Source organism: Pteropus medius, unplaced genomic scaffold (assembly GCF_902729225.1).
Source record: "Pteropus medius unplaced genomic scaffold, Ma_sr-lr_union100, whole genome shotgun sequence".
NCBI classification, from domain to species: domain Eukaryota; kingdom Metazoa; phylum Chordata; class Mammalia; order Chiroptera; family Pteropodidae; genus Pteropus; species Pteropus medius.
The window spans coordinates 3,111,270-3,138,817 of record NW_024340699.1 but is presented as its reverse complement, the minus strand read 5'-3'; the positions used below and the strand labels follow the sequence as shown (position 1 = coordinate 3,138,817).

Here is a 27,548-nt window from a genome sequence, read left to right as displayed (position 1 = left end):
TCAGCATGAGGCTCATAAAGGAAAATGGTTATCCAGAGTTGCAGCAGTGTTTTTCATTGGAGCCTCAGCTAAATCAATCTCCCAGAGGCTCAGTTCTGTCCTCTTTGATACTTGGATTTAATTTTTCCACCTCCAGCCATGGACCAGCTAACAGCTTATATTATTGTTATTTCTCTCTAGAATCACAACCACAGCTGCCTGTATGATGGACCTACGGCGGTACCCACTGGATGAGCAAAACTGCACCTTGGAAATTGAAAGCTGTAAGTTTTTCTGAGAATTCAGCTAAATTCAAATCTGCTTTAAGGTTCAGAGGCCTCCTACCTTGGTTTATGTCCAGACCACAGTTCCTGCAGAGGTTCTGCTAGCACACTAAATTTGATGGAGGAGGGTACTCTTAGTATCTTTCCTCAGTGGTGTTGCCATCCTCTTAGTCTTGTCCCTTAATCCCTGGGAGAGATGTGAAGGGAAGTAATCTAGCAGTAAAAGGGAGATGCTAAGAGCCTGGAAGGAAACCAAGGGCTCTTCTGGGCATTTCAAGTGTGGTATTGGTGCAACAGGCTTGGGACAATAGGTGAAGGTGGCAGGGAGGCACAAGGTGTCCAGATTATTTTTGCCTCTCATAAACAATATCACTTGGCAGTTGCAACATAAATGTGACCTTCCAGATTAGCTAAAACATTCATAGAATGTGGATTAGTGGAACGTTTTTTGTTTCAAAGGAATATTTTCAATGTCAAAAATTTATATTCTTGCTGAAGGCCATATGATGAGCAAGATTGGTGTATATGTGTGTATTTAATTCTCTTACCTGTGCTGACTTGTTTTGCAGTGTAATTGCATTTCTAGGCCATAGTGTCAGTGTCCTTCTTGATGATTCAGTCACCTACCCTGTTTGGTAAAAATGTTGATTTCATAACCCATCTCCGTTTCAGAGGTAACACAGGGAGGTCGTTTGAGGTGGAATGGAATTTTGAATCTCTTTTCTCTGTCATTTCTTTGAAATATGTTCATACCTCATCCCACCAAACAATTGGAAGCTGACAGTTTTATATCTAGCATTCTAGATAATGAGCAACTTGACTGCTGTGCGGATACCCTCAGCCTTTGTCAGGAACTCTAGCTGTGGCAAGCAGCGTGACTCTAAATCACTGCTCTGAGCAGAAATATAGCATTTATGACACATTGCGGGTATTTTTGCCCATTTCAAAAAATAGCTTCCAGGAATAATTAAATTTACATGCATTTTTTTGAAGAACCTGATTTCATACTTATATTTCCAAAGCATTTTTTTCACATTAGATCTTTGCCATGCAGAATAATTTGATAAAATTGCTGTATAGGATTTTTATGATTATTTTTATGTAAATATCTTTGGGATAAATTTGCCTTTTCATAATTTACAGTAAGGTTTAGAGTACAGAATAATTGTTCTTAAAGATCCAAATTCTTTAGTTGATCCAAATTTTTGATGTAAGATATGTTGCTGTGTACCACTCATGATTTTTTGTGATAAGAGAATTTTTCATGGTAGAATTTGACCAAAATTTTAAGTAATCCTAGTTGTAGATGGTTTAAGGCTCTTGTACTGATGCCGTTTCATTCATTCACCTTCTCAGGTGAGTGAACATGGCCTTTTTAGTTTAAAGAACTGATGCTTAAGGACACAGGTAACACCCAAGTGTTTCGTGTAATTAAATTATAAATGTGACAGGAATTTTGAAAAATTAACATGATAATTCCTTAGACTTTTAGAAAGTAAGTTTAACTGAGGGGCTCTTACTCTGTTGAATGAGATGAGATGAGAGCTCATTGTGGTTTTTATTTGCATTTCCCTGATGATGAGCGATGTCGAACACCTTTTCATGTACCTGTTACCCACATAGATGTCTTTGGAAAGATGTCTAGTTAGTTCTTCTGACTTCTTTTAATTGGATTATTTGTTTTTTGTATTGAGTGCTATGAATTCATTATATATTTTGAAAAGTAACCACTTATCAGATATATTTTTTGCAAATATTTTCTTCTATGCCATATGTTGCGTTTTTAATCCATTGACGGTTTCCTTTGCTCTGCCGAGGCTTGTTAGTACAATGTAGTCTTGCTTGTTTATTTTTGCTTTTGTTACTTGTGATTTGGTGTTACATCCAAAAAATTATTGCCAAGACCAGTATTAAGGAAATTTTTCCCTGTTTTCTTCTTGGAGTTTTACAGTTTTAGGTTTTACATTTGAGTCTTTACCTCTTTCAAGTTAATTTTTGTGAGTGTAGGATAGATCTAACTTAATTTTTTTGGAAGTGGATATCTGGTTTTCCCCAGTAACATCTATTGAAAAGACTATCTTTTTTCCATTGAATATTGTTGGCTCCCTTGTCAAATATTATTTGACCACATACATGAGGGTTTATTTCTGGGCTCTCAATTCTGTTTCATTCATTGCACGTCTGTTTTAATGTCATTATTATACTGTTTTGATTACCATAGCTCTGTAGTATAGTTTGAAATCAGGAAGTATGATACCCCCAGCTTTGTTATTCTTTCTCAAGATTGCTTTGGCTATTCACAGTTTGTGTGATTCCAGAGATTTTTTTTTTTTAGGATTGTTTGTTCTATTTTTGTAAAAGATGTCATTGCAATTTTGATAAGGATTGATTGAATCTATAGATGGCTTTGGGTAATAAGGACATTTTAGCAATATTAATTCTCCTGATCCATGGGCGTGAGTTATCTTTTCATTTATTTGTGTCTTCAATTTTTTTCAACAATGTCTTATATTATTCAGTGTACAGAACTTTCACTTCCTTGGTTAAATTTATTTCTAAGTATTTTATTTTTGATGCTATTGTGAATGGGATTTTTTTCTTAATTCTTTTTCAGAGGGTTCATTATTTATGTATAGAAATGTAACATTTTTTGTATGTTGATTTTCTGTACTATAACTTTATTTGTTCTAATTCATTTGTTCTAATAGTTCTGAATTCATTTGTTCTAAAAGTTTTTGCACAGCCTTAGGGTGTTCTATATATATCAGATCAGACTATCTGAAACCAGAAACTATTTATCTACTTTTTAAAAAATTTTGGATGTGTTTTATTTTCTTCTCTTACCTAATTGCTCTGTACTGGCTAGGACTCAGAGTTCTGTGTTGAATAGGAGTGATGAGAGTGGGCTCCTTTGTTTTGTTTCTGATTTTAGAAGAAGATTTCAACCTTTCACTATTGAGTATGATGTTAGCTGTAGGCTTGTCATACATGGCCTTTGTTATGTTTAGGTGCATTCTCAATTTACCGAATTTGTTGAGAATTTTTATCATGAAACAATGTTAAATTTTGCCAAATTCTTTTTCCTGCATCTATCAAGATAATCATGTGATTTTTATCTTTCAAATATGTGATGTATCACATTTATTGATTTGTATATGTTGAACTGTCCTTGCATCCCAAAGATGAATCCCACTTGTTCATGGTGTGTGATCCTCTTAATGCTTTTCTAAATTTGGTTTGATGATATTTTGTTGAGAATTTTTGCATCTATATGTATCAGGAATATTAGCATATAGTTTTCTTGTAGTATCCTTATTTGGCTGGTGTCAGGATAATGCTGGTATTCTATAATGAGTTTCAGAGAAATTTTTCCTCTTTAACTTTTTGGAAGAATTTGAGAAGGATTGGCATTAATTTTTCTTTAAATATTTGCTAAAATTCAGTTAAACCACATGTTCCTGGGCTCTTAATTCTTGAGAAGTTTTTAAATACTGATTCAATCTTCTTACCTATTATTGGTCTGTTTCAATTTTCTATTTCTTCGTGATTCAGCCTTAGTGATTGTCTATTTTTAGAAATTTATTCTTGGTCGTCCAATTTATTGGCATATAGTTGTTCATCGTAATCTCTTATGATCCTTTGTCTTTCTGTGTTGTCAGTTGTAATGGCTCTTTCGTTTCTAATTTTATTTATTTGAGTCCTCTCTCTTTTCTCTTGATTAATCTACCTAAAAGTTTGTCAGTTTTGTTTATCTTTTTCAAGAACCAGTCTTTATATTTACAATCTTTTCTGTTGTTTTCCTGTGCTTGAGAAGAATGTGTTTTCTGTAGCCACTGGGTAGAATGGTCTGTATATGTCTCTTAAGTCTGATTGGTCTATAGTGCTTTTCAAAGCTGCTGTTTCCCTATTGATATTCTGTCTGGATGATTTATTCATTGTTGAGAGTGGGATATTAAAATTCGTAACTATTATTGTATTGTTGTTTATTTCTCTTTCGTGTTCTGTTAGTATTTGCTTCATATACTTAAGCACTCCAGTGTTGGGTGCATAAATATTTATGATTTCTGTATCATCTTGATGAATTGACCTCTCTATTATTATATAATGATCTTTTTGTCTCCTGTAAGCATTTATAGCTTAAAGTCTACAGGGTAGATATTAATATCCCTGTCTTTACAACTAGGGAAACAGACTCAAAAATAAAGCGATGTGCACAAGATCATGCAGCCACTGAGTGGCATGGTGCCCTGAGATGATGTGGTAATTGATAGCTGATTTATGTTAGTAAAACCACTGATTATGAAGAGACCATATTAACAGGAAGATTCCTATTCTAAAAATTGGGAGAACAGCCTGTGCTTACGAAAAATTGAGGCTTATTCATATTTATCCAAATGGCAAATCATTGTTATAGAGAATAAAATATGGTGTTATATTAATAATATACATGATATCCAGGCCCCGTTATTATAAGAAGGTAGTTAACTAACTAAGTATATTGAAATGCGTTTAGGATCCTACCCCTTAAACAACTAGCTCTGAAGTTGATACTTCATTTGTTTATTCCTTTTTATTAAGTAAACTCTAGGACTTCATTCATTCTCCTTCCTCTCCCGCCTTCCCCCTTCTCCCTTCCTCTCCATCTCTCTTCTCCTTATTTCCCTTTCATTCTCCCTCGTTCCCCTCCTTACTTATCTTCTGTTTTTCTTTCAAATCCCTATGCCCCTAATAGTGGCATCGTAAATCCTTATCATCTTGTCTTCTCATCAACAATTAGTGTATTAGTTCGATTTTAGAGAGGATAATATAACTTGATTCTGGGCAGCTGGGAGTGGGGAAATATTAGGATTGAGTTCATTGCTCATTCATTCCTACATTGATTCATTCCTGAATTTAGTCATTTACTAAGTATTGAGCACTAATTATTTATAAGGCATTGTAATAAACTCTAGAAATATAATGGTGAACAAAAGTAGACCATACGGCTGTTTTCCCATATTATGATGAGAGTGATAGATATTATTTAAATAAATACATATAAGAATGTAAAATTCCATTAGTGAAAAATGCCGCCAAGATGAAAATTTAGTTTGACTAGAGTAAGTCTTGAAATAAAGTGCTGATGATTTTAGAAAGTCAATAAACTATGCTTACTTCAAAACTTTTCTTAAAGTTAAAGGAATGGTGAAGTTCTGCAGAATTAATGAGATTTACTGAACTAAATGGGCCCCGATAATATTTGTCACCATGCAGGAAATAAACTTACGTATATACTATGCGTGTACATCTTGTCCATATCTTCCTCTGAATCTTTCAGTCAGATTGGAAAAGGCAATCTGGAATACTCGCTATATTTCTAGGGAAATGTCATCCTCAAAATACTAGTGACAGCAAAGTTATGTGCCAGCCCACATAAACAAATTCTTTAGAATATTCTTGCTAATTCAGAATAAAATGAAATCTAATAAAGAAATAATGAATTCCCAAGTGTGCCAATTTTTTAAATATATTAATACTTAAGAATATTAAGAATGTCCTAACACTTTTAGGACAAGCCAAAGGTTTACCTCATTTTAAAGATATATAATGTTCAGATCGTGTCACAAGGACACAACATTCCATTATATGGAAAATCTACTTAGTATGTCCCATCCAGAAATAAAAAATAATGAAAAGAGAGATGTGGGGAGTATTACACATCTTCGAAATGGGAAGAGTTAGGGGCTACTGTATTACTTGCTGAGCAAGATGAGCTGTTGAATAGCAATATCAGCTACTAATTATGAGGGTACTCTCTCCCCTCCTCAGAAAAGTAATGCTGTCTTATACAGTCCTCAGTTCCAGTTGCAGGTTCTCCTCTTGAGACATGTGAACTGCTGGTCTGAAAGGGAATATGGAATTTTCTTAGCTGGATTCATTGACCGGCTGCTCATGTTACTAAAACTCAGAGGTTCCTTTTTTCTCATTTGTGTGCTTTTATCTCGGCCTGCCTCTGGATGAGTTGGACTGGAGAACTTCAGTGCTTCAGAGAATAAGATTAGTGCTCTCATTCTCAACAATGTTGGTTTTTCAGTCATCCTCAGCCTTGGTACAATCTACAGTGAATTAGAAGGTGTAAGACTTTCTCAGCAGCTCTTCACAGGCAACTTCTCAGGACTATGCCAAGTGTTTACCAAGACAGCCAGTCAGGCACCACCTTTTATGATTCCCCCACCTGAAAAAATCCTTTTAGTTCCTTTTAAAATCTTTAAAAAAATCCTACCACTGCCCTTTGTGGCAGCATCATAAAACAGTTTTTCATGGCCTCTCACAGTCACTAATTACCTACATGACACTGAGAAAGCCACTCTCCTTAGCTGAGCCTCAGATCCTCAAATGGAGATAATAATATCTATCACATAAAGTTAAGAGGATTAAATGAACTAATATAGACTAAAATGAACTAACATTAAGAATCTAGCACTTTTGCTTGTAAAATGGTACACATCTAATAATTAGTAACTTCAGTAATTAATGATTATTACTATAATTACAGTTTGGGGTTATTATATTTAAAAAGTCCCATACTGCCACATATTTGCCCTAATTATGAACTCTAGTATATCCAGCCAAGGAGAGAACTGAAACTCAGCATTGCCCTTCTCAACCTTTGTAGATCTTATTCTAGCCCTTGCATTTATATTCCAATTAAGTCTCATTATCCGTAGGACTGTCTACTTCCTCAGAGAATGTCTCAGCCAGTGTGTCTACAGTATAAAAGTATAAAATGCAAATTAACTTATTTTACTTTGGCCAAAGAGAAGATAATTAATAGCTAGCTACACAGTCCAGGGAGGAGGAGTTAAAAGCTCTTTGACATCTGTACTTGAGTGAAGTAAAAGGACAGTCCATTTTAAAGTATAATCCACGTATGGTTTGATTAACATTTAAACTGGCCAAAGATGACAATTATCACCTGCTGATGATCTGAAGCCTCCGTGGTCAATGTACCAAAGGTCCCTGTGAGTGTGTGAGTGTGTTGGCACAGGTATCTCTTCTTCTTAGAGATATTCACCATGCTTTAGGAAAGCAAAAAATAGAAATGTGCTTCTTGTTGTCATAGACTTCCAATTTTGATATCACATAGAACAACTGTCTGTTAGATTTTTGATTTTCAGAATTTCATACTAAGTAATAATCCTTATTAAAGCAGTCAGTATGGATTCATACATTTAAGTGAGTTGAGGTACTGACCAAATTTACTATGGCATAGGGTTAATATATTTTGGATCCAGTTATACTATGTGTCGGTCAATATTTTAGTGATAAACATCTAGTATTTTTAAGAGCTTGGATGAAACGAGAGTACATTGTGTTCTTCCACTCCTAATGTGAAAATTGATGGCTCCCTGGAGTGTGTCAGTAGATTCAAAATACCTATCGCAGAGGAAGTAGTAATCAGATAGGATTTTTTTTTCCTCCTGATTATTCTATTTTCTCTCTAGTTCTACACATAGCCATTATCTTACAGCTGACTGCATTCCCTATAGGGTTTTGAGCTAGTGTGGTATAGTGGATAAGAATATTCAGTGAATGGTGTGCGTTCCTCAAGCTAATTAAATAGGGGTCACTAAGCTTTTTCAAACTACGGTTTCTCATCTCTACAATATTGTGATACTTCATAAGTAATGAGATAATCAAGATAGAGATCTTTGTGCAGTCCTTAGTACTAACATTTCCATAAGTAGCAGCTGATAGCATTATAGCATATTATTATCATTATCAGTTTACACCTGGAATATTGTACTCAGTTAGAGTCACAACATTTTAAGAGAGATATTTAGCAATCAGAAAACCAAAATGTAAATGATATAGAAACCATTGAGCTTGGAGAACCAGTAGAAGAAATGAGTGGGGAAAAAGGTGCATTTACCTTGAGGAAGGGAAATTTAGGAAAGGAGGGTGGTAGTATTTGAATGGTATAGCTATTTTCAAATAACTACAGAATTTCCTCTTAAGAGAGCAGAGTATGTCTACCCTAAGGGAAAAAGTATACTAATGGTAAAAAATGCCAAAAGGCAATTTTAGGCTGAACCGTTTTAAAAAAAAAAAGTCATGGCAATTATAGCTGATGAAAAATCCTGTAGGTTGCTGTATGATGTAAAACCATTTTCTGGGAAAGAAGAAATTCTTGCATTGGGCACATGATGAGATTATATGATTTCTAAGAAGCCCTGGGTTAATGGTTCCTTGGCACCAGCAAAAATATGCAGAACTTTAGTTAAAAGGCTATTAGGCAAGCACTGGTTTATATGAGGGTGCAGATCCCATATGCATATACCTCTGGGAGCAGTGCTATTTAGGAAAAGAGGAAAATCACATCTCTGCTGAGATTTTAAGTAGAACAGTGTGTGTGTGTTGCTGCTGATCTTTTGCTATTTATCTAGCAATTTTTCTTTTCTCAGATTTTCCTCACAGGAGTATCTGTGAGGATTAAAGCTTAAGACCCCTACATATTCCTGTCTTTCTAAATAATCTAGAACCCCATTGATAATTTTGATTTCCTTAAGGCTTTAAGAAAAAGAATCATCACAACCAGTATTTTAGGTGATCCTTGAATTATTTCAAATTAGAAAAATACTCTTGTGACATTCCAGTGAGACTTAGTCATATTTATTGACGGAAAAGCAAAAAACATTGCAAATGCTCCCTGGTGTCATTGCATACAAATTTAATTAGTATTGCTATCCTATTTTGATATTTTCTTAAATTATATCTAGTCTTGTGGAAGTGGAGGATTTGTCTCTCCATCCTTGCTATGTGCAGATACCTGGTTGGAAAGTCATCTTCACTTAACTGTCATTAGTTCCTTGTGACCATGGGCAAGTGCCACGATGAGTATTTAGAATCTCTGGCACTTCATGCAGATATTATTCATGGCCTTCATGTGTATCTGGACTTTAAGACTTCTTCAGTTCTTCCATAATTAGAAAGTGACTTGGTTATAAAGTGCTCATCTTGATATTGATTATGAACAATGAAAATAGCGAACTCTACAGTTCCCCCTGCACCAAGTGAAGAAACAATTTTTTATTATTATTCACATTTTTCATTTTCTGTAGTCTTTATTTTCTCCTCCTGAGATTCCTACTAGATAGATCTTGGATATTCCACATCTACCTGCCATGGCTCCGAACTAAAATTTGTAGATCTTTATCTTCCAAATTAATAATATTTATCTTACTCTAAAGAAATTATTACTAGTATTATATTTTGGCAATTATGTTTTTAATTTCTAAGAACTCCTCCTTATTCTTTGATTACTCATTTTTCATAGTCATTTGTTCTCTTGCAATGTTATAATCATAATTTTGACATTTCATAAGAGATGTAAAGTTACTTTTATTTAAAGGATATCAATTTAAATTTCTTTAACAAGTTTTCTTCTGCTCTCTTTATCTTTCTTTTTTCTTTCGTGATCATGTATGTTTGTTTATCATGGTCTTTCTTTTTCATGCCGCTGGTTTTCCTTGTATGTCTACTGATCTTGGTAGTCAATTCATGTTTGCAAATAAAGGACTAGTTTGACCAGAACAAGCTACTGATGTAGGTTCTCTGACCTGACACGGGTTTCCTCAGCAATTTTATATGGTCGTTTCCATAGCCGCCTCTTGTCTGAGTGGGTGGAGCATGAAGCACGGCGGGCACGCTAGACCGACAGCTGCGCCTTTAGGAGAGTGAACCGGGCCCTTTCACAGGTGACCAAGACCATCATGAGGCTCCTCAAAGGAGCTGATGGAACTACAACTTATCTTTTTTTTCTCCATGTGTAAGGTGCCCAGGGCTGTCTGGGGCTGGTTCTGATTCTCTCTTCAGCCCAATATCAAATCTAGGAACACAGGCATTCAAGGAGTATTCTTCCAGCATTCTCTTGGCCACAGTCACCACAGACAGTTGTAGAAGGATGAGGACTGGCCTAAAGCAAAAAGAACTTATGACTTAAGGAGCTTTAGAATTATTGTATATACTATAGGTCAGCCTTTGAGTCAATATGATAGCAATGCAAGATGTCTATTTATAATATGTCAATATCTGACAAGTAACTATTTTTCTTCTCTTAAATATCACTGATTGTAACATTCACCATTAACACTAATAAGAATAATAAAACCCTGCATTGCATATATTCATCTTTCAATAGATATATTCTGATTTCAGAATTACTAAAATATAAAAGGAACCTAAAGTGCATTAGAATTGAAGAAGTATAGTTATTTCTTAATTGCAAAGGAAACTATTATTTTATTATTCCTAAGTGGGCAAACCCAAAAAGAAGCAGAATTGATAGTATGGAATTATATCTCCCAACGTCACAGGTGAACAACTGCCTGCTTGGTTCATTTTCCTGAATGCACATTTAGCTGTTCTGACATGACGTGCAAAGTGAAGCAGTTTATGAGGCGTGTATGTGTACCATAGTAAACGCTGGACCGAAGGGTAGAATGTGGGTAGACTATATTATCCTGGCAGTGACCAAGCCTTCCTCATGAATCAGTTACCTTTGGAATCTAGAGTTTTAGATACAGAGAATTCAAGGAGAAATCTTTTAGCAACAAAGTCCCTTATTAGGATTTTTGCCCTGTAACATTGGAAGGACATCAGTATAAATACTATGTAAAACCTGGATAAGTTGAATGCCCTGGCTTCCATCCCTCACTTGTATTAAGCTGACTGCACGATTATATGAACCCAGAGTGCAGCTTCTGGGACTGGTGGTAAGATCAGCTGCAAAACCCCAGGATGTGTTGACACAGGTTCAGCTTGTGACTCAAAGGACAGTCAGGATCAGTTATAAGAAAACTAATTCCCATTATGGCCTCCTAAAGGCACAGCATTTTCTTAAAGACTAAATGGGTTATTAAGTCCCTGAGGACACTCATTGTTAAATGAGGCTCTACTCAAAAACTCACATTCGCATATTTTCCTTTCTGAGGGTGATGTCCACTTTCTTTTATGTTTCTAGTGCTCAATTTTCTCTTGTTGGAAATTGCCCATGAGAGGTAAAAAGACAGTTTAGATGCTCAATGTATATTACACGTCTTCTATGGCTAATCTCATGGGAGGTGGGGGAAGGAGTACAAACTCATTAATGTGGTTTTTCTTTAGGCTCAGGAAAGGTGCCAAAAATGCCATCATCCTGCAAAAACTGTCTCTTCTGGGCTGGACTTCATTTTATACTCGACCCTAATTAAGTGAAAATGCCACATTTGTGGCTTTTAAAATATTTTTAGTGAAGGCTGGAGAGCACTTCATGAAACCTGTTGTGAACATCATAATCCAGAGGTGTAAATACACCCACAGACCTTCTCCGAAGCATTTCTAGGAGGCTCATGTTGTTTTGTGTGATAATTACAGCCCAGTGAATTATAACTAAGACTGATTTTTCTCAGACCCTGAACCTAGTTCCCTATGCTACCACTTGAACATACTTCCTTTCAGTAAGCTTTCAATACTGCTGATTCATTTTTGCAAATCAGATATCTTTTTCTTCATGATACTCTTCAGAGGCTACCATCTATCCCTGTTCCTACCTCCAATGCAGTCAGTACCATGATTATTATATTTATTATGATCACGATCATCATCATCATCATCATCAATAATAGTAACTACCATTTATTAAATGTTTTACTTGGTGCCAGACATTGTGTAGTATATATACAGATATGATCTCATCTAAATCTTTCATGCGACAGCTACTAATATTATTTCCCCTTTATATTACATTATTTTCTTCTTTTGTGCCTTTGAGAAGTCATGTAACTTACAAAAGGCCACACAGATTAGTAAATGAATGTCTAGTTGAAGAAATCAGACTCCAACATAGCTAATTTAAATAAAAGGAGACTTATTTGGCTTACAGAATTCTTAAGAGGACTGAAGAAACAGACTCTAGGCTGAGCTTTTAGATGTGATTCCCACAATCACAGCCCAGCCCTGTATTGGCAAGGCAGTCTCTGCTTCTGCAGAGGTATTGTGACCACCTGATGAATAAAGGGACCACTGCTCTAGCCGCTGCTCTAGACCAAAGCCGCGCTGCTTCTCAGGTAGTCTGTACTAATAAAAGGGGTGTTTTGTGTCTTACCTCTCTCCCTCTACTCAATTCATTTCTGAATTATAGTCACCAGCAAAGGCATCTGATTGGCACATTTAGAACCATCGACAAAAGTGAGCCTGGGGAACGTAGTAAGTCAGTATCCAGTACAGAGCAGAATGGCCAAGCTGAGATGTGAACCTAGAGCAGTCTGATTTTAGAGCCCATGTCTCTAACCAGTATACATATCATTTCCTTGTTTATATACCTAACATAAAATTAACACCTTCCTCTTTGTATTATAAGTAATGTACTTCTAATAATTCTGTACTTATTAAATCCTATCTGCTGAATTATGTGCTTTATGAATTATGGACAGTTGTTATTTTCTTTGCCCAGTCTCATATCCGAATAGTAGATTTAAAGACTTTCCTACTTTATAAGACAGAACTCACCTCGCATAACAGTAGCTAAAAAAGACAGACACTCATTCTCTCAGCCTCCCTTGCAACTAGAAGTGGGTGTAAGACCAAGGCACTACCAATTATATAGCAATTGTAGAACTGGAAATCTGTACCATAAGAACCAGTGACTGTGGGAAATTCCTACTTAAGAAAAGTTAAGAGCCAAAGCAGTGGATAGTTGAAGTGCTCAGGGTGCATGTCACTAATGTCTCCCCAGTGAGAACTGCAGTACCTCTGTCCCATGGAAGTGGCACTGATAACTTCACTAGAGCAGTTCTGCTATCGATTTTGGACATGTTTCCTGACTTCGTAGCTTCACACCTGGATCTCTGGCCTCCTACAAACTGTTCACTATCAATCTAATAAATGTCTCATCTATTTAATTTAACCCAAGTCAATTTATGTTGCTTACAGCTAAGAACTAGATTGGTATGCTTCTTGAAGGAAGGGTTATGTCTTGTTATTATCTTTTATCTCTATATTGATTTTCAGATGACAGATAGTCAGGAAATTCTTTACCAATTTAATTCACATATATCACCAAAGTTTACTCTAGATCTAGGACCTCCCAAAACAAAATAGTAGAATTAGGAATTCCCTAAGTGTATGCCCTTCCGTTGAGATTTTTCACCCTCCCTTTCCCCAAGCTATTTGGCAAGTGATTTCAGGCTACTTAAATAAAAACATTAGAGATTTTATGTGAATTGTTCTATGACCACACTAATATATATATAGGTAGGTAGACAGGTAGGTGGGTGGGTAGACGATGATAGAGTTATAGATAAAATTTATTGAGCACTTGCTAAGTGCTTTATATTTATTGTTTCATTGTATTATATCTACTGCATGAGAATTAGAGATTAAGTCACACCTCAGGCATGGAGTCAGGTTTCAGTCCTAGACAGTCATTGTCAAGGGCCTTTTTCTTAAAAATCAGCATATCACCCAGCTACATCTGCTTAAAAGTGCACAGCAGCCCGCCCTTATCCAGTTTCACTTTCTGCAATTTTAGTTGTCCAGTCAACTGTGGTCTGGAAATAGTAAATGGAAAATTCCAGAAATAAACAACTCGTAATTTTAAATTGCATGCCAGTCTGAGTAGTGCGATGAAATCTCGCGAGTCCTGCCCTGACCCACGCGGGACGTGCAGTCATCCCTCTGTCCAGCGTCTCCACGCTGTGTACGCTCCCCGCCCACTAGTCACACAGTAGCCATCTTGGTTAGCAGATCGGCTGTCGTGGTCTCGCAGTGTTTGTGACCCTCGTTTTACTTAATAATGGCCCCAAAGCACAAGTGTAGTGATGCCAGCAATTCGGATATGCTGAAGGGAAGCAGCAAAGTGCTTCCTTTAAGTGAAAAGGTGAACGTTCTCGACTGAAGAAGGAAAGAAAAAAAAATTGCATGCCGAGGTTGCTGAGGTCTACGGTAAGAACTAACCTTCTATCTGTGAAACTGAAGAAAGACAAAGAAATTCATGTTCACATGCTGAGAGAGAGACCACATTCATGTAACTTTTGTTACAATATAGCATTATAATTATTCTGTATATTATTAGTTATTGTTACATGCCTAATTTACAAATTAAATTTTATCATAGACATATATATATAGGAAAAAACATAGCACATATAGGGTTCAGTACTATCCACTGGGAGTCTTGGAACATAACCCCAATAGATAAGGGGGACTACCATACCATAAAATTTGATGCTAAAGTCAAATGAACACAGTGGTGGCACTGGGCATTAAGTTGTTAAGCTGTTGCTTTAGTCCCTTTCAGTTCATGTAATTAAGGGAGTGTTTATAATCTGTTCGTTTATGTATCTTAATATCATAATATCCATAAATGCATCAAGAATCTCCTAAACCATTGCTAGTCAGGTTGTTTCTCTAATTTTTTCTAATAAACAGGAATTTTTTTAAAAGATTTATTTTTTTTACTAAGAGAAAGTCACTCTTATTGTTAGATTAATTGATTTCAAATGCCCCTTTTTACCACCTTTAGAAATAAACATTTATTATGGATATATATTCTGAAACATTTTGTTTGCACTTAAACCTCTTACATAATGTACTACTTGAATGTATACTTAATCAAATTTGCAATCAAATGGTAAGAGTTGGTGGACAGAAATGAGAAAAATACAATAAGAATGACCTGGCCTTGAGTTGAATAACTGGCTGCTCTGAATTATAATTGTATCAGAATCACTAAATATATAAGCAAAAGACAGAGTATATTATAAATTACTTATATATGCAAAAAAAAAAAAAAGTTGTTACTTGAATATGTCTTTCCAGTTCCAACTTCTCTACTTAGACTAACTGGCAACAAATTTTCTGGTAGTGAAGATACATTAGCAGAATGTCCTTTAAAGTTTAACAAAAAGAACCCTTTAAGATTTGAAGAAGTATATTCAGTGTAATACTATATTCAATGTAGCCAGCACTTGGAACCCCAGACTCGTGCTGAGCATTTCACCAAGCCTTTCACATTAATAATCTTATTTCATCTTCACAGCAGCCGCTTGGATAGGTAAGTGTCATCCCTATTTTATAAATTGGGAAACTGAAAGTCAAGTAATTTAAAACACATTTGGAGGTGATGAGATTGGAAATAATTTAGTCTGGAAAGTCTAACTGCAAAGTCTGGTAATTTAACCATGCTGTTGATATTCATCATTTAGTTAATAAAAACAGTGCAGACGTGAAAATGGAGCTCAAATTGTAGCTCATATTCACTTAAACACATACTTACTGGTACCTTCCTGGGCTTGGAAAACCAAGGAAATAATTGGGAAATTATATAAAAAAGACTTGTCCAAGTACCAACGAGAAGATTTATTGTAAGCAATAGGGTTTTGTGATAGTCATTTTAACCACCTCTTCTGGAAAATCTAAGACAATAAGGATGCTTTATGGGGTTTTCCAGAAAGGGGCGGAGGGGATAAGCTGCCTGGTTTTCCATTGCCAAGTAGGTGATGAGTGACTGTCCTGGAGCAGTGAGAAATTGTCAGTCCCTCTAATCACTCTGCCCTAGCATGTTAACATCCCAGGGGCCATGATCCAGCTCTTACACCAGAGGAAATGGATGGAATTTACTTAAACTCATTGTGGTTCTCTGCTTCCTTACAGGGCTAGTCTAAATTGTGACTTTTTAAGACAGACTTTCTGATAGTGTAAACTTTTGGTTAACCATTATGTGCATCTATAACTCAAAAATAAAACAAAAACTACGACAATTTTTGAAGTAAAATATGACATGTAGAGAACTATTGTCTAAATTTCTCAAAGAAAGTAAGTTTTCTTCCTTTCGTTTTGGCCATGGAATGCAGAAAGAGAGAATCAAAGATTATAAGCTTCTCTTTGACATTCTTTTCTGGAACTTAACAAGTTCCCCAAAGAAGATATATTAAAATTATTACATTCTTGCAGATCAAACTGAATTGGTGAGAACTACTTCTTGATGACTGCAAGGCAAAAGGTATGAAGTGGAGTGAGCGGCCTTGGCCTTTTAGCCCAATTCTTTTTTTTTTTTTTTACCTAAGATCCAGAGGGGAAGTCACTATACTTACACCAGGAAAAAAAATTTTAATAGCCTCAAAGACTTTTAACTTGCTTTTCTCTTGCCTACAATATTTTCTTCTCTTCTTTGCTTATTAGCTCACTCCTATTCATCTTTCAAATCTAAAGCTAGAATTTAATTCTTAGCATTGACCCATTTCTCTCTCAAAGAACCCTTACCACTTCTTCATAGCAGTTGTTCACTTGTTGTAATACTTGTGTTATTTTATAATTCATGTCTGCCTTTTTTTCTTGACTATAAGTCCCATGAAGTATGAGTACCATGGTTTTTTTTTTTCATCCTGTCTAAAGTGCTGAGTGCAAAGCATTGTAAAACTCAGAAGATTTCGTCAAATAATAAATGAATGTTTGGTTGACTGGATGAATGAGGAACAGCCAGTCCAAACCATGTTTATCATTTGCTGCATTCAGGGGAACTCTGTTCTGTTTTACCCTCAAACTCGGGCCATCACTGCCTCCTCAAATGATGGAGAAAAATATGAGGAAGGAAAAATGAGACTGCCGTGTTTCATAAAGCTAGAAATCCTTAGAATGTAAAGGTTATTACTAACTTCATTGTGTTAATTAGTGGATTATATTAATTAATTTTGAACAATAAACCAACCTTTCCTTCCTGGAATAAATCTTACTTAGCAATGGTGCATTCTCATATTCACATGTTGTTGGATGTGATATTCTAATATTTTGTTAAAGACTTTTGTATCATGGGGGATATTGAAATGTAATTTTTTTTTTGTTTGGAAAATGCTTTTGTTAGGATTTAGCCTCAAAAATGACTGAAGACATTGGTTCTCTATTTTCTGAAAATATTTATATAAGTTTGGTATTTTCTTTTTCTTTCTTAAGCATTTGATTGAATTTACAAGGGAAGCTATCTGTGCCTAAAGTTTTCCTTTGGGGAAGTTTTCAATGTCATTAATATATCTAGTGCTAATCAGATTTTCTGTTTCTTCTTTTATCATTTTGGTAAGTTATGTTTCTCAAATGTTTCTATTCTGCGATGTTGAATTTTGGCATAAAGTTGTTCGTAGTATTCTTATTATCCTTTTGGTGTCCATAACATCTGTAGTGATAATCTCTTTTTTTATTTTTGATATTGGTTATTTGCATTCTCTCTTTTTTGTTGATCAGTTTTGCCAGAGGTTTGTCAGTTTCATTAGCATTTTCCAAAAAGTTATCTTTGGGCTCTGCTAATTTACTCTCTTTTTGAGTTTGTATTTCATTGATTTCTGCTCTTTATTATTTTCTTCCTACATTCTTATATTTACTTTACTCATTTTTTTAAAATTTTTTGGATGAAAAGAATGTTTTCTATTATCATATGAGGATTTAAAGGTACAAATTTCTAAGTACTGCTTTTTTATTCACTTTTCCAAAGTTTCAGTGTATTTTTGTCATCTATTTTTTTCAAAATATTTTCTAATTTCTCTTGTGATTTCATCTTTGTCTTATGAATTATTTGAAACCTTATTATTTTACTTATAATTAATTAGAATTTTCCTAGGTATAGTATTATTAGTAATTTCTAATTCAGTCCTGTTATGATCAGGGAATACATACTTTATAGTTTCTATTCCTTTAACATTTATGGGGCTTGTCTATCTTGGGCAAATATGCCACGTGCACTTAAAAGAATGGGTATTCTATACTTGAAGGATATACTGTTATACATATGACAGTTAGATCAAGATGGTTAATAGTAGTTTTTTGTATGCTCTAAGTCTTTATAATTTATTTTCTCGCTCTGTCAAATCCTGGGAGAGGGTTATAAAACCTTTCCACTATATTTGTGTAATTTTTATTTCTTTAATTCTGCAAACATTTGTTTCATGCATCTTAAGACTGTTATTTGTGACATACACATTGATAGTTATTATGCCTTCCTGATGAATTTTTCCTTTTATTATTATGAAATGTTGCTTTTTATCTCTGGTAGTACTTTTGCCTCAAAGTGTATTTTATTTGATATTAAAAGAGCCATCTGACAATATCATGCTTGTTTTTTGCATGATTAATCTTTTTCTATTTATTTATTTTCAGTGTATCTGTGCCTTTATTTTTAAGTAGATCTCACATAATAGCATCTTACTTTTTATATGTTTGACAATCTCTGCTTTTTAATTGAATAAAAATGTTTAGACCAGAGGTTGGCAAACGATGACCCATGGGACAAATCTAGCCTATAGCCTTTTCTATATGATGTACTGCTAAAAATGTTTTTTAGATTTTTAAACTGTTATGAAAAGGAGTATATTGAGAAACCTTAGACCTGGGCTGTCAGTTTTGACCCACTATTAAGAGACATTAAAATTTGACCTCTCTTCACTCTTTCCTTCGCTGGTTACCCTATTAACACAGGTTAAAATTGTACTAAATTTCTGGGAAATCACAGTATCTCATGATTTTACATGTAGCGTGTGGCCAGTTTTACAGTCACAAAGCTTTTGTATATTTTTTCATAAAAAAAGAAATGAGGTCCCCCTGTGAAATTTCATCTTGTTTACTTTAATCCTTCCTTCAATCAGTCATTTCTGCATTCTGATTCTTAAAAAATAGAATTCCTCCTAGAATGGTTCCTTTAACAAATTTTATAAATGTATCACATATATTTTTACCTAAACTATTAGTAAAAATTTTGAATAACATACAAGAGTAGCCCTGCTACATACACATCAACTCATTAATACAAATTTGTTCTATAAAGATATTCAACTGGCTGTAGACCCACTTAACTCTCTAATTTAGTTTTCATTTGACCTCCCAATCAATATGATTATCCACAGAGTTTCCAAAAAAAGGGGTTTTAGAGGTGAAACATGAAACATTAATACCTAACATGTATTAAATGCTCTCTGTATGATAGTGTTTTGAATTAATTATATGAAATCTTTAATCCTGTGAAGTACTGTTAGTCCGCCCGTTTTCAAATGAGGCAGCTGAGGCACAGAGAAGTTAAGTAACTCGCCCAAGGTTTCACAGAGTAGTGGAGTCAGGATTTGGCCTAGGCTGTTTGATTCCAAAGCCTGAGCCTAATATTAACAACCACTCTTATACCATGAAGTTACTGAAAGGGCATTGTATTTGGGGTCAGAAGACCTAAGTCAGGGCCATTGACTACTGCTAGGCATCAATTAAGTTCTTCAGAGTGGAGGTGTTAAACCAGATAGTCACGAGTCTTTTTACACAGAATATTATGGTTATTCTCATTTACTTAGATCCATAATTGTTTCCATACGAAGAAGAGGCAAAGAGAATCATAAGTACTATCAGATGGACCTTTTGTTAAGGGGAATATTTTTGTGTTTGAGTAAGTGACAGACCTGGAGTTTGAGCACAGCTCTGTCTGCATCCAGAGTTTCTCTGTCAGGGTTGGCTTCATGGCTGTGAGACCCAGGCAGGCAGTTAGTGCGCCATGATTAGAGGGACCCATGCTTGACATAATGCTCTGCTGTCACTGTTCTGAAATTTTTAATAATTTGTGAGAAAGGGACACATTATTTTAATTTTGTACCTTACAAATTATGTCGCCAATTCTGCTCTCAATCTCTCTGCAGTAGTCTTAGGCTGCAGCTCTGATAGTAATAAGCTTGGCATGGGAGACGCTTCCTAATATAGGGACATAATTTTGTCCCTTAGCGATGACTAATGAGCCATCAGTGAATGCTGAGTCTCTCGGTTTGGTGGTCTGTTTTCTGTTGTTTCTTGCCCTTTAAACACTAGAACAGCAGAATTTTCTATTACATCTTATTGATATCTACAGCCAAGTTTGGTAGATCAGTATCTGTTATCTTTCTAACTGAAGAAATAATGAAATATGCTTACTTAGATCTTGCATATACAAAGAAAAAGAAAGAGACATTTCTTAGTATGTGGTCTCAGTTTTCTCTCTGGCATGATTCCTAATGCTAATATTATATATTCTCTCTTGGCTATGATGTTAAGTTTTCTATGCCATATGAGAATTCAGAATTTATATTTTAAATAGAACAAGGCCTTTTCTACCCGGTGAAACTATTTCACATTCGACTTCCTCTTACTCTCACCATTCCATCCCAAGAGAATATCTCAGTGATTAAAGAAACTAAATGAAAGTTGTTTTGCAAAAAGTGTAGACTACTAACGCTTCTTTGATATCACAGATTTTTTAAAATCTGTCTTGTTAAATTGACCCACCATTCACACACACACACACACACACGAAGAGGGCATGGTTTGCCATTTTATAACATATGCTCCTGCTTGACAAAGTTAGTTGAAGTAAACCTGTCAAATGCCAAAGTGTCGAGTATTAAAATTTCAACAGAATGTCAGAAGAAATGGGAAAACTGGTAAATTTAAGAAAATCTGTCATAAAGATTGCATTGCATGTTTCTTTCTGCCTAACTTTAGGTGACATATGGAAGTTTAAAAATACAACCTAATGATGTATCTTTATGGTAAGAAGTTTATATAACCTAATTGCCACAAAACTGTCATTGCTGGTTAATTTATTAGAGTAATAAAAAGATGTTGTGCTCTTAAAACTTAGCTGGAATGAATTCTGTTCAATGATACCGATGGCCCCCGAACCATAAATTTTCTGTTTTTGACACTTATGTGAAACCTGAGAAGTGCAGATGCTTAAATGTGGGTATACTATTCTTAACCATTTTCCTTGGAGTACTGGTGTGGATGCATGAATGTAGGGGAGTTCAGGACAGTGCTGAGAGCCTCCTGTTATGGGAGAAACCTAGGGGTAAAGGATTGGGAGAAAGGAAATAGAGACTAACAGAAAGGCCTGATCATTTATGAAGAGTATTAACTCTCAGATTGCACCCAAAACTCTTTCAGCTTTTTTATTTTAAAATAACTAGATTAACAGAAAAGTTGCAAAGATAGTACAGAGCTCTCCTGGGGTTTTCACCCAGCTACCCCTAATGTTAACATTTCAAATAATCCTGATGCATTTATCAAAACTAAGAAATTAACATTGGTAAAATTCTTATTTACTAAGCTAGTCTTTATTAAGATTTAGCCAATTTTTCCATTATAGGCCTTTTTCTGTTCGAGAATCCAATGAGGATGTTGCATTTAATCATCATTCCTTGTTAGTCTCATTTACAGTGACAGTTTCTCAATCTTCATTTTTGTTGCATAACCTTGGCGCTTTGGAAGAGTACTGGTCGGGTATTTGTAGAATGTCCCTCAACTTGGGTTTGTCTGATATTTCTCATAATTAGACTAATCCACTCAAATATTTAATTTACTTTCTTCAGAAAGTATACAAAATTCAGAGCTGACTCAAAGGAGGAAAGCAAGGCTACACTGATATATTTTTATTTGCCCGTTTAAAGGCCATGTGATGAAACTGGACTAATGGTCTTATTAGTTTTAAACCCTGGTTGTGAGTTTGTCATAGGGAAATTTTATTTCACAAAGAAAAATAATACCAAGTAATATTCATCAGGCACTGTGCATTATATATGTTGCCTCATTTGATTGTCAAAATGACCCTATGAATTAGGTGTTGTTTTATTATTATTATTATTATTATTATTATTATTATTAATGTTCCACCATCATCATCACCACAGTTATTGCTATCCTTATCTTGAATTTAAGGACATGTAAGCTCAAGAAACGTATAGTTCTCAGTAGCACAACTCATAATATCTGTGGAATACATCATTAAACCTTTGTCTTTCAGACTCCAGATCCATTCTATTTATTCATCAGGTCTCCTGTGCTTTGTTTTTCTTTCTCTGAGAGGAGCCCATGTAAAATATAATAAGGATGTATTCCAGAGGTTTTTAATTGAGTTATCCCAAATGCTGATATTATATTGATGAAAACGTCTATAAAAAGATTCCTTTCATCAATATCGTTAAAAAAAATTTCCAAAACAATTCATTAGTCCCCTCCTCTTCTCTCTCTCATCTCTTTCTCTCTCTATACACAGCGCACACACACACACACACACACACACACACATGCACATAAACACATTATAGATGTGTGTGTATATCTCTACCAACTGTCTGTCTACCTTTCTACCTATCTATCTATAAATGTAATACTGTATATGAGATGTATGAAGAATCATGCTTTCAAAACAAATCTTACTAATTGGTGAAATTAATGAGATTTCTTATGCTTCAGTATAAAGATGATATTAATCAAGGTCTAGTCCCCCCGCCCCCCCACACACACATGCTTTGAACATGAGTCAATAGAATGAAAACATTTTAGGAGTATATTTTAGAAGTTTAATTATCTACAGTTTCGATGTGGTGCATCCTATTAAATTGGATGATCTGGTTGATTGCAAACTTTTAAAACTAACTTCTAATGGTTTAAGCATTAATTTGGATGCATCAAATTCTGATATTATTTCCATTGTCTGTTACTATAATAGCGTGCACTGAATTGAGAGTTGCACATTGTCTGGTTCAACAATTCAGTTTTACAGATAAGTAATCAGTATTTTCAAGGTCATTAATCTGGTTAATGACAGAATTAGGGCTAGAATATCTGGGTTATAAGTTCTTTTTTATTCTGTGATTCTGAAAAAAATTGAGCTAGGGATTGATGAAAATAAAGCTGTCTATTTTTATTTTGCACATGAGATTATAAGGAAGGAATTATCCAAGGTATATAGTATATCATGTGAATATTATTTGTGATTTTATTTCCATCTTTTCAAAATTAAAGCAAAATTATATATTTCTATTAGAGCAATTAATCGGTGCATTGTCATTAAAGATAAATTGGAATTTAAGGACGGGTAAAGATTTGGTGACAGATTAAACTTTATTCCATTTAATTATAGTAAAAAAATCTAAATTTTAAAAATCTAAAACATCTGATTTTATAGAGGATATTATATGGCATAAGAATGATTAAATGCATAATGGCCAATATATCTCATGTTATCTATCTTGTAGAGTTAAAATAAATCAAGAATGTTCTTTACTTACATAAGACAATGGTTGTGCAAATAAAAATGTGATTTGTATAATAAAAAGCCAGCATTACAGCAAATTATCCTTCTCAGTTTGAAAAACATGGATAGGCTGCAAAAGATAAATTTGTGGAATAACGCATCTTTAAATGGTTATTTTTACTATATTAATGGACTAATTTTTAAAACCTTCTTCTGTTGACATCTTTGATGAATGATGTTTGAAAATCTTTTTTACTGAATCTTTCTAGAATGTTTTCCACAAGTTGGAATCAGAGGGAGAAGGCAACTTATCTATGTGACATCTGTAGATACTTTGAGCATCTAATAAAATCACTTCAGAGGAACATTTATTCAAACAGAAATTCCCACTATTTCAAATCCTCCCATGGATTCTTAGAATTATGGCCAGCAAATTTGCACCTCGTGGACTGACAGCAACTTTAAATTGAAAAGTGTTGTGTATGTGTGTGTGTACACTTAGTTTGTAATCTCAATCATAGCTCTGTTTTCAGTGTTCTGACCAACTAATATTTTGGACTTTCTTTTTCAAAACCTGCTTCTGGCTTTCCATGCCAGTTTTATGAGGTTTAGTTGAAATTAAATCCTTAAAGCTGTTAGGATTTGTATATAAATATGTTCCCAGATTTAATTCTCTGATTCACTTTTTAAAAGCATGGCATTTAAAAATCTCTAGATGTGTTAGTCTTTAGCAGTTTAAGTATTTATTCAAACTAAGTTTCTTATAACACTACATTTGATATTAGACTTCCTAGGTTTAAGTATTAAATTTTAACTATCTAGTTCTTTCCTAAAGAAAAATGATTGATGTAAAAGATGGAGATGCTTACATCTGTCATGGAGTTTATTACCTATTTCAACATGAAAACAAAAAAAATATGGACAGTTATTGGCATCAAGGAGTAGATGGATTCTGTGTAGTACTGATATTCTACACTTTCCACGGAACTAATTTGTACTAATGATTTTAACACATGCTCTTTGATCTATGAAATCCTTCAGAGGACCAGTTCTGACAAAAAATATATTTTTTGACACATAAATCTTAGAAAAGTTTCAGGTTACTCTGATAACCTAAAGGACACATTCTCAGCGGGTCAAACAGAAGACGTGAGACTGGGAACTGCTTGAATGAATGCAGCCTCTCTGTTCCAGGTTTCTCCAGGGAGACTTGGTGGTTTTAGTGTTTCACATGTCTTGCGTGAGAGACTCAGGACACAGGAGGTCCCAGGTGGGGATAAACAAACCTGTTATGCCAACAACTCCGGCACAATTAACATACGTTGCTGGGAGGACCAGTGGGCAAAAGGTGCAGTCGGTGATTCACAAGGCTAAGGATGCATGCAGGGAGCACGGCTAAGGATGCATGCAGGGAGCACGGCAGGCCCGGTGCATGCCTGACACCTGAATGAAAACGAAAACAGACATTTTATTTATTTTAATTACAAATGATCACATTTGTATTTGATCATGATATATAAATGTAAATTTACAAAGTAATTATATATATATAAAATATATATTTTATCATCCCTTCTACTCCAGTGACAACCAATGTTAATAGATTACGTACTCCTTTTGGAATTTTTTTTCTATACATACTGTTTTCTATACATATTGTTTTGTAACCACCTCTCAATACTGATAGATATCACTCATTTTTTCAACACTTATGTTGTATTGCATTATGTACATGGGCCATGAATTGTTTAATCATTATCCTATTGATGAAGCTTTAGGTCTTCTCCAGGTTTTCACTGTCATACCTGGTGGAGGCAATGAAAAAATATTATCTACCTGTTTTTGCGCTCTTGAATTATGTAAAATAATAGATTAATAGAACTAGAATTATTGATTGAAAGGAGTATTTTCATTTAAAATATTTATAGATAAATCATATTGCTCTCTAAAGAATTGTGTACATTGCAATCTCTCAAACAGTGTATTTTATCAATATTTAATTTTTTTGGCAGTCTAATTGGTAAAGACTGTTTTCTCTAATTAATTTGCATTTTCTTTGACCACTAGTCAATTTGAGCACCTCTTCAAATATTTATCAGATATTGATAGTTTTTTACTATCAATTTTTGGCCAATACTATGCTAATTTTTCTTTTTAAAGTATTTCATTCTTTGTGTTTGAGGAAAGGTAATCCTTTACCTATATTTACAAAGACTTATTTTCAGTTAATTATTTATCTTTTAATTTGGCTTATGGTGAATTTCATCATAGAGAAGTTACATTTTTTATGAGATCTCATGAGCTGGTCTTTTGCTTTCTTACCTTTAGGTGTTGTGTTTTACTTGTGATATTTTGCTGCCTGAACATGGAAAATATCTTCTGATATAATCTTACATATTCTTCCAATATATTGGTATAACTCAATATTTCCATAACAAGTAGAGCTCCTTAAATTCTTTGGCAGAATTATAGGTGCCAGTCAGCCTCCCAGGCTGTGTAAAGAATAGGCTGTATATTCGCAAAGAAATAGATGGAGTTAGCAATCCAAATTTAGCAAAAGTGTAATGTATTGAGCTGTAAAATGCTTTCATATTTTAATTTCTGGACTGTCTTTACTGTAGAAATAGTTGAATAATATTAAAAATTATTTAAGCTTTCTCTGTGATATTAAGTCATAATAAGATCTTTTCGGCTGAGAAAGTTTATGGGGAAAATCATGTCACTATTTATAATATTGTCAGAGCTTGCAAGCTTACATAAATCGATGAGGGCCACTTAGGTTAAGTACAAATCTCAAATGGGTGAAAATAATAATTGGGTTGGTTCAGAGCATTAAACCATAGATTTGTGGAAATTGTCTAGTGGTCATTTTAGTAGAATAATTCAGACACGAATAGGGAACAGCAGAAGAGAATGTTTGAGTTGGGAGTACTCAAGAACTATCCAGTGACATTCAGCTTCCGAATATATGTTTTTCTACATATTACATCGTAACACACACACACATACACACACACACAATACTAGGTAACAGTTATTGAAGCTAATTATTTGGCACTTGATCCTCATAGTAAGTATATGAACTAGAGACTGTTATTTTTCTTTTTTTGGGAGTGAGGATGCAGAAGTGTAGACAAGGTAAGTCTTTACATAAGCTGGCACAAGTAGAAGTGAGAGAAGCAATTTGGACACTGGCATTTTGATTCCAGAGCCAAAGTGTGTAGCCATTGCACAGACTGCCATGCATTTCCCAACTTCACTGCGAATAAATGACAGAGGAAACATTTGTGTAGCACTTCGTATGTTTTTTGAAGATAATTCACAATCTTGCACATTTAATTATCTCAGCCATCTGCTAAATTCCCCAAGGCTAACTTTTTCATCCTGGTTTTGATAGATAGGGAAACTGAGGCACAGAATTTTTAAATAAATTGCCAAAGGCCACACAAAATGTTAGTGCGAGACCCTAGAACAGAATGCAGATATTTGGATCTTTCTAGGATGATCATTTCACTCTTCCTCCCAGTAGCCTCAGCAAAGACCACATTGGAATAGCAGGTTTAAACACCGACGATTTTAAGTGCGCCAACAGAAGTATCAGAGAAGCAGTGGACTTACAATTAAAATGCGTGTTCCACACAGTGTCTTTACACTCACCTGCTACCTTAATAATTCTGCAGCCTTCTATTTGATGATAATGTTGAAGGACTAAGTATACACAAGAGACAAACTCATTTTGGGGGGAAAATATTAATAAAACAAGTATACTCCAAGCTTATCCTGTATTTGAAAGAAGGGCCACTTCAAATTGAAAATCAGAAGCTCTGTAATTGCCACATATTCTCCCATTCTCTCTATGCTGCTCTTCAAACAGGCCAGCTCCTCTTATTGTTTTCACAAATATTTTTCCCACTTCCTGGGGTTTACTTCCATAACCGACTCACCCACCTTCACTCGGCTAATTCCCACCCATGCAGCCTAAATGCCACTTTTTTTTTTTCTGGAAGTTTCCCTCACCAATTAAAGTAGCTAAGCTCTCTTATTATTAAGGTTTTTACTGTCAGATATATATATTTTTTACTTTGTAGCTCTTCTTGTAATGTATAATTATATATTTGGTATTTATTTGTTTAAAGTTTGTTTCCCTATTAAAATGTATTCTTCATTAGAGCAGGGCTATGTTTATATCATCCAGTATTCAGAACCTAGTGGCTAGCATAGAGCATGGCACACAGTAAACA

The 27,548-nt window shown here is 34.6% G+C and overlaps 1 protein-coding gene across 2 annotated transcripts in view; it reads left to right on the top strand.

The window, feature by feature from the left end:
* GABRB2 (gamma-aminobutyric acid type A receptor subunit beta2) overlaps positions 1 to 27,548 on the top strand; it is a 208,477-nt gene that overhangs the window by 103,900 nt on the left and 77,029 nt on the right. For both annotated transcript variants that reach the window (XM_039877236.1, XM_039877230.1), the window contains exon 6: positions 181 to 263. In XM_039877236.1, coding sequence (XP_039733170.1) covers positions 181 to 263 — 83 coding nt within the window. The remainder of the gene's footprint in view (positions 1 to 180; positions 264 to 27,548) is intronic.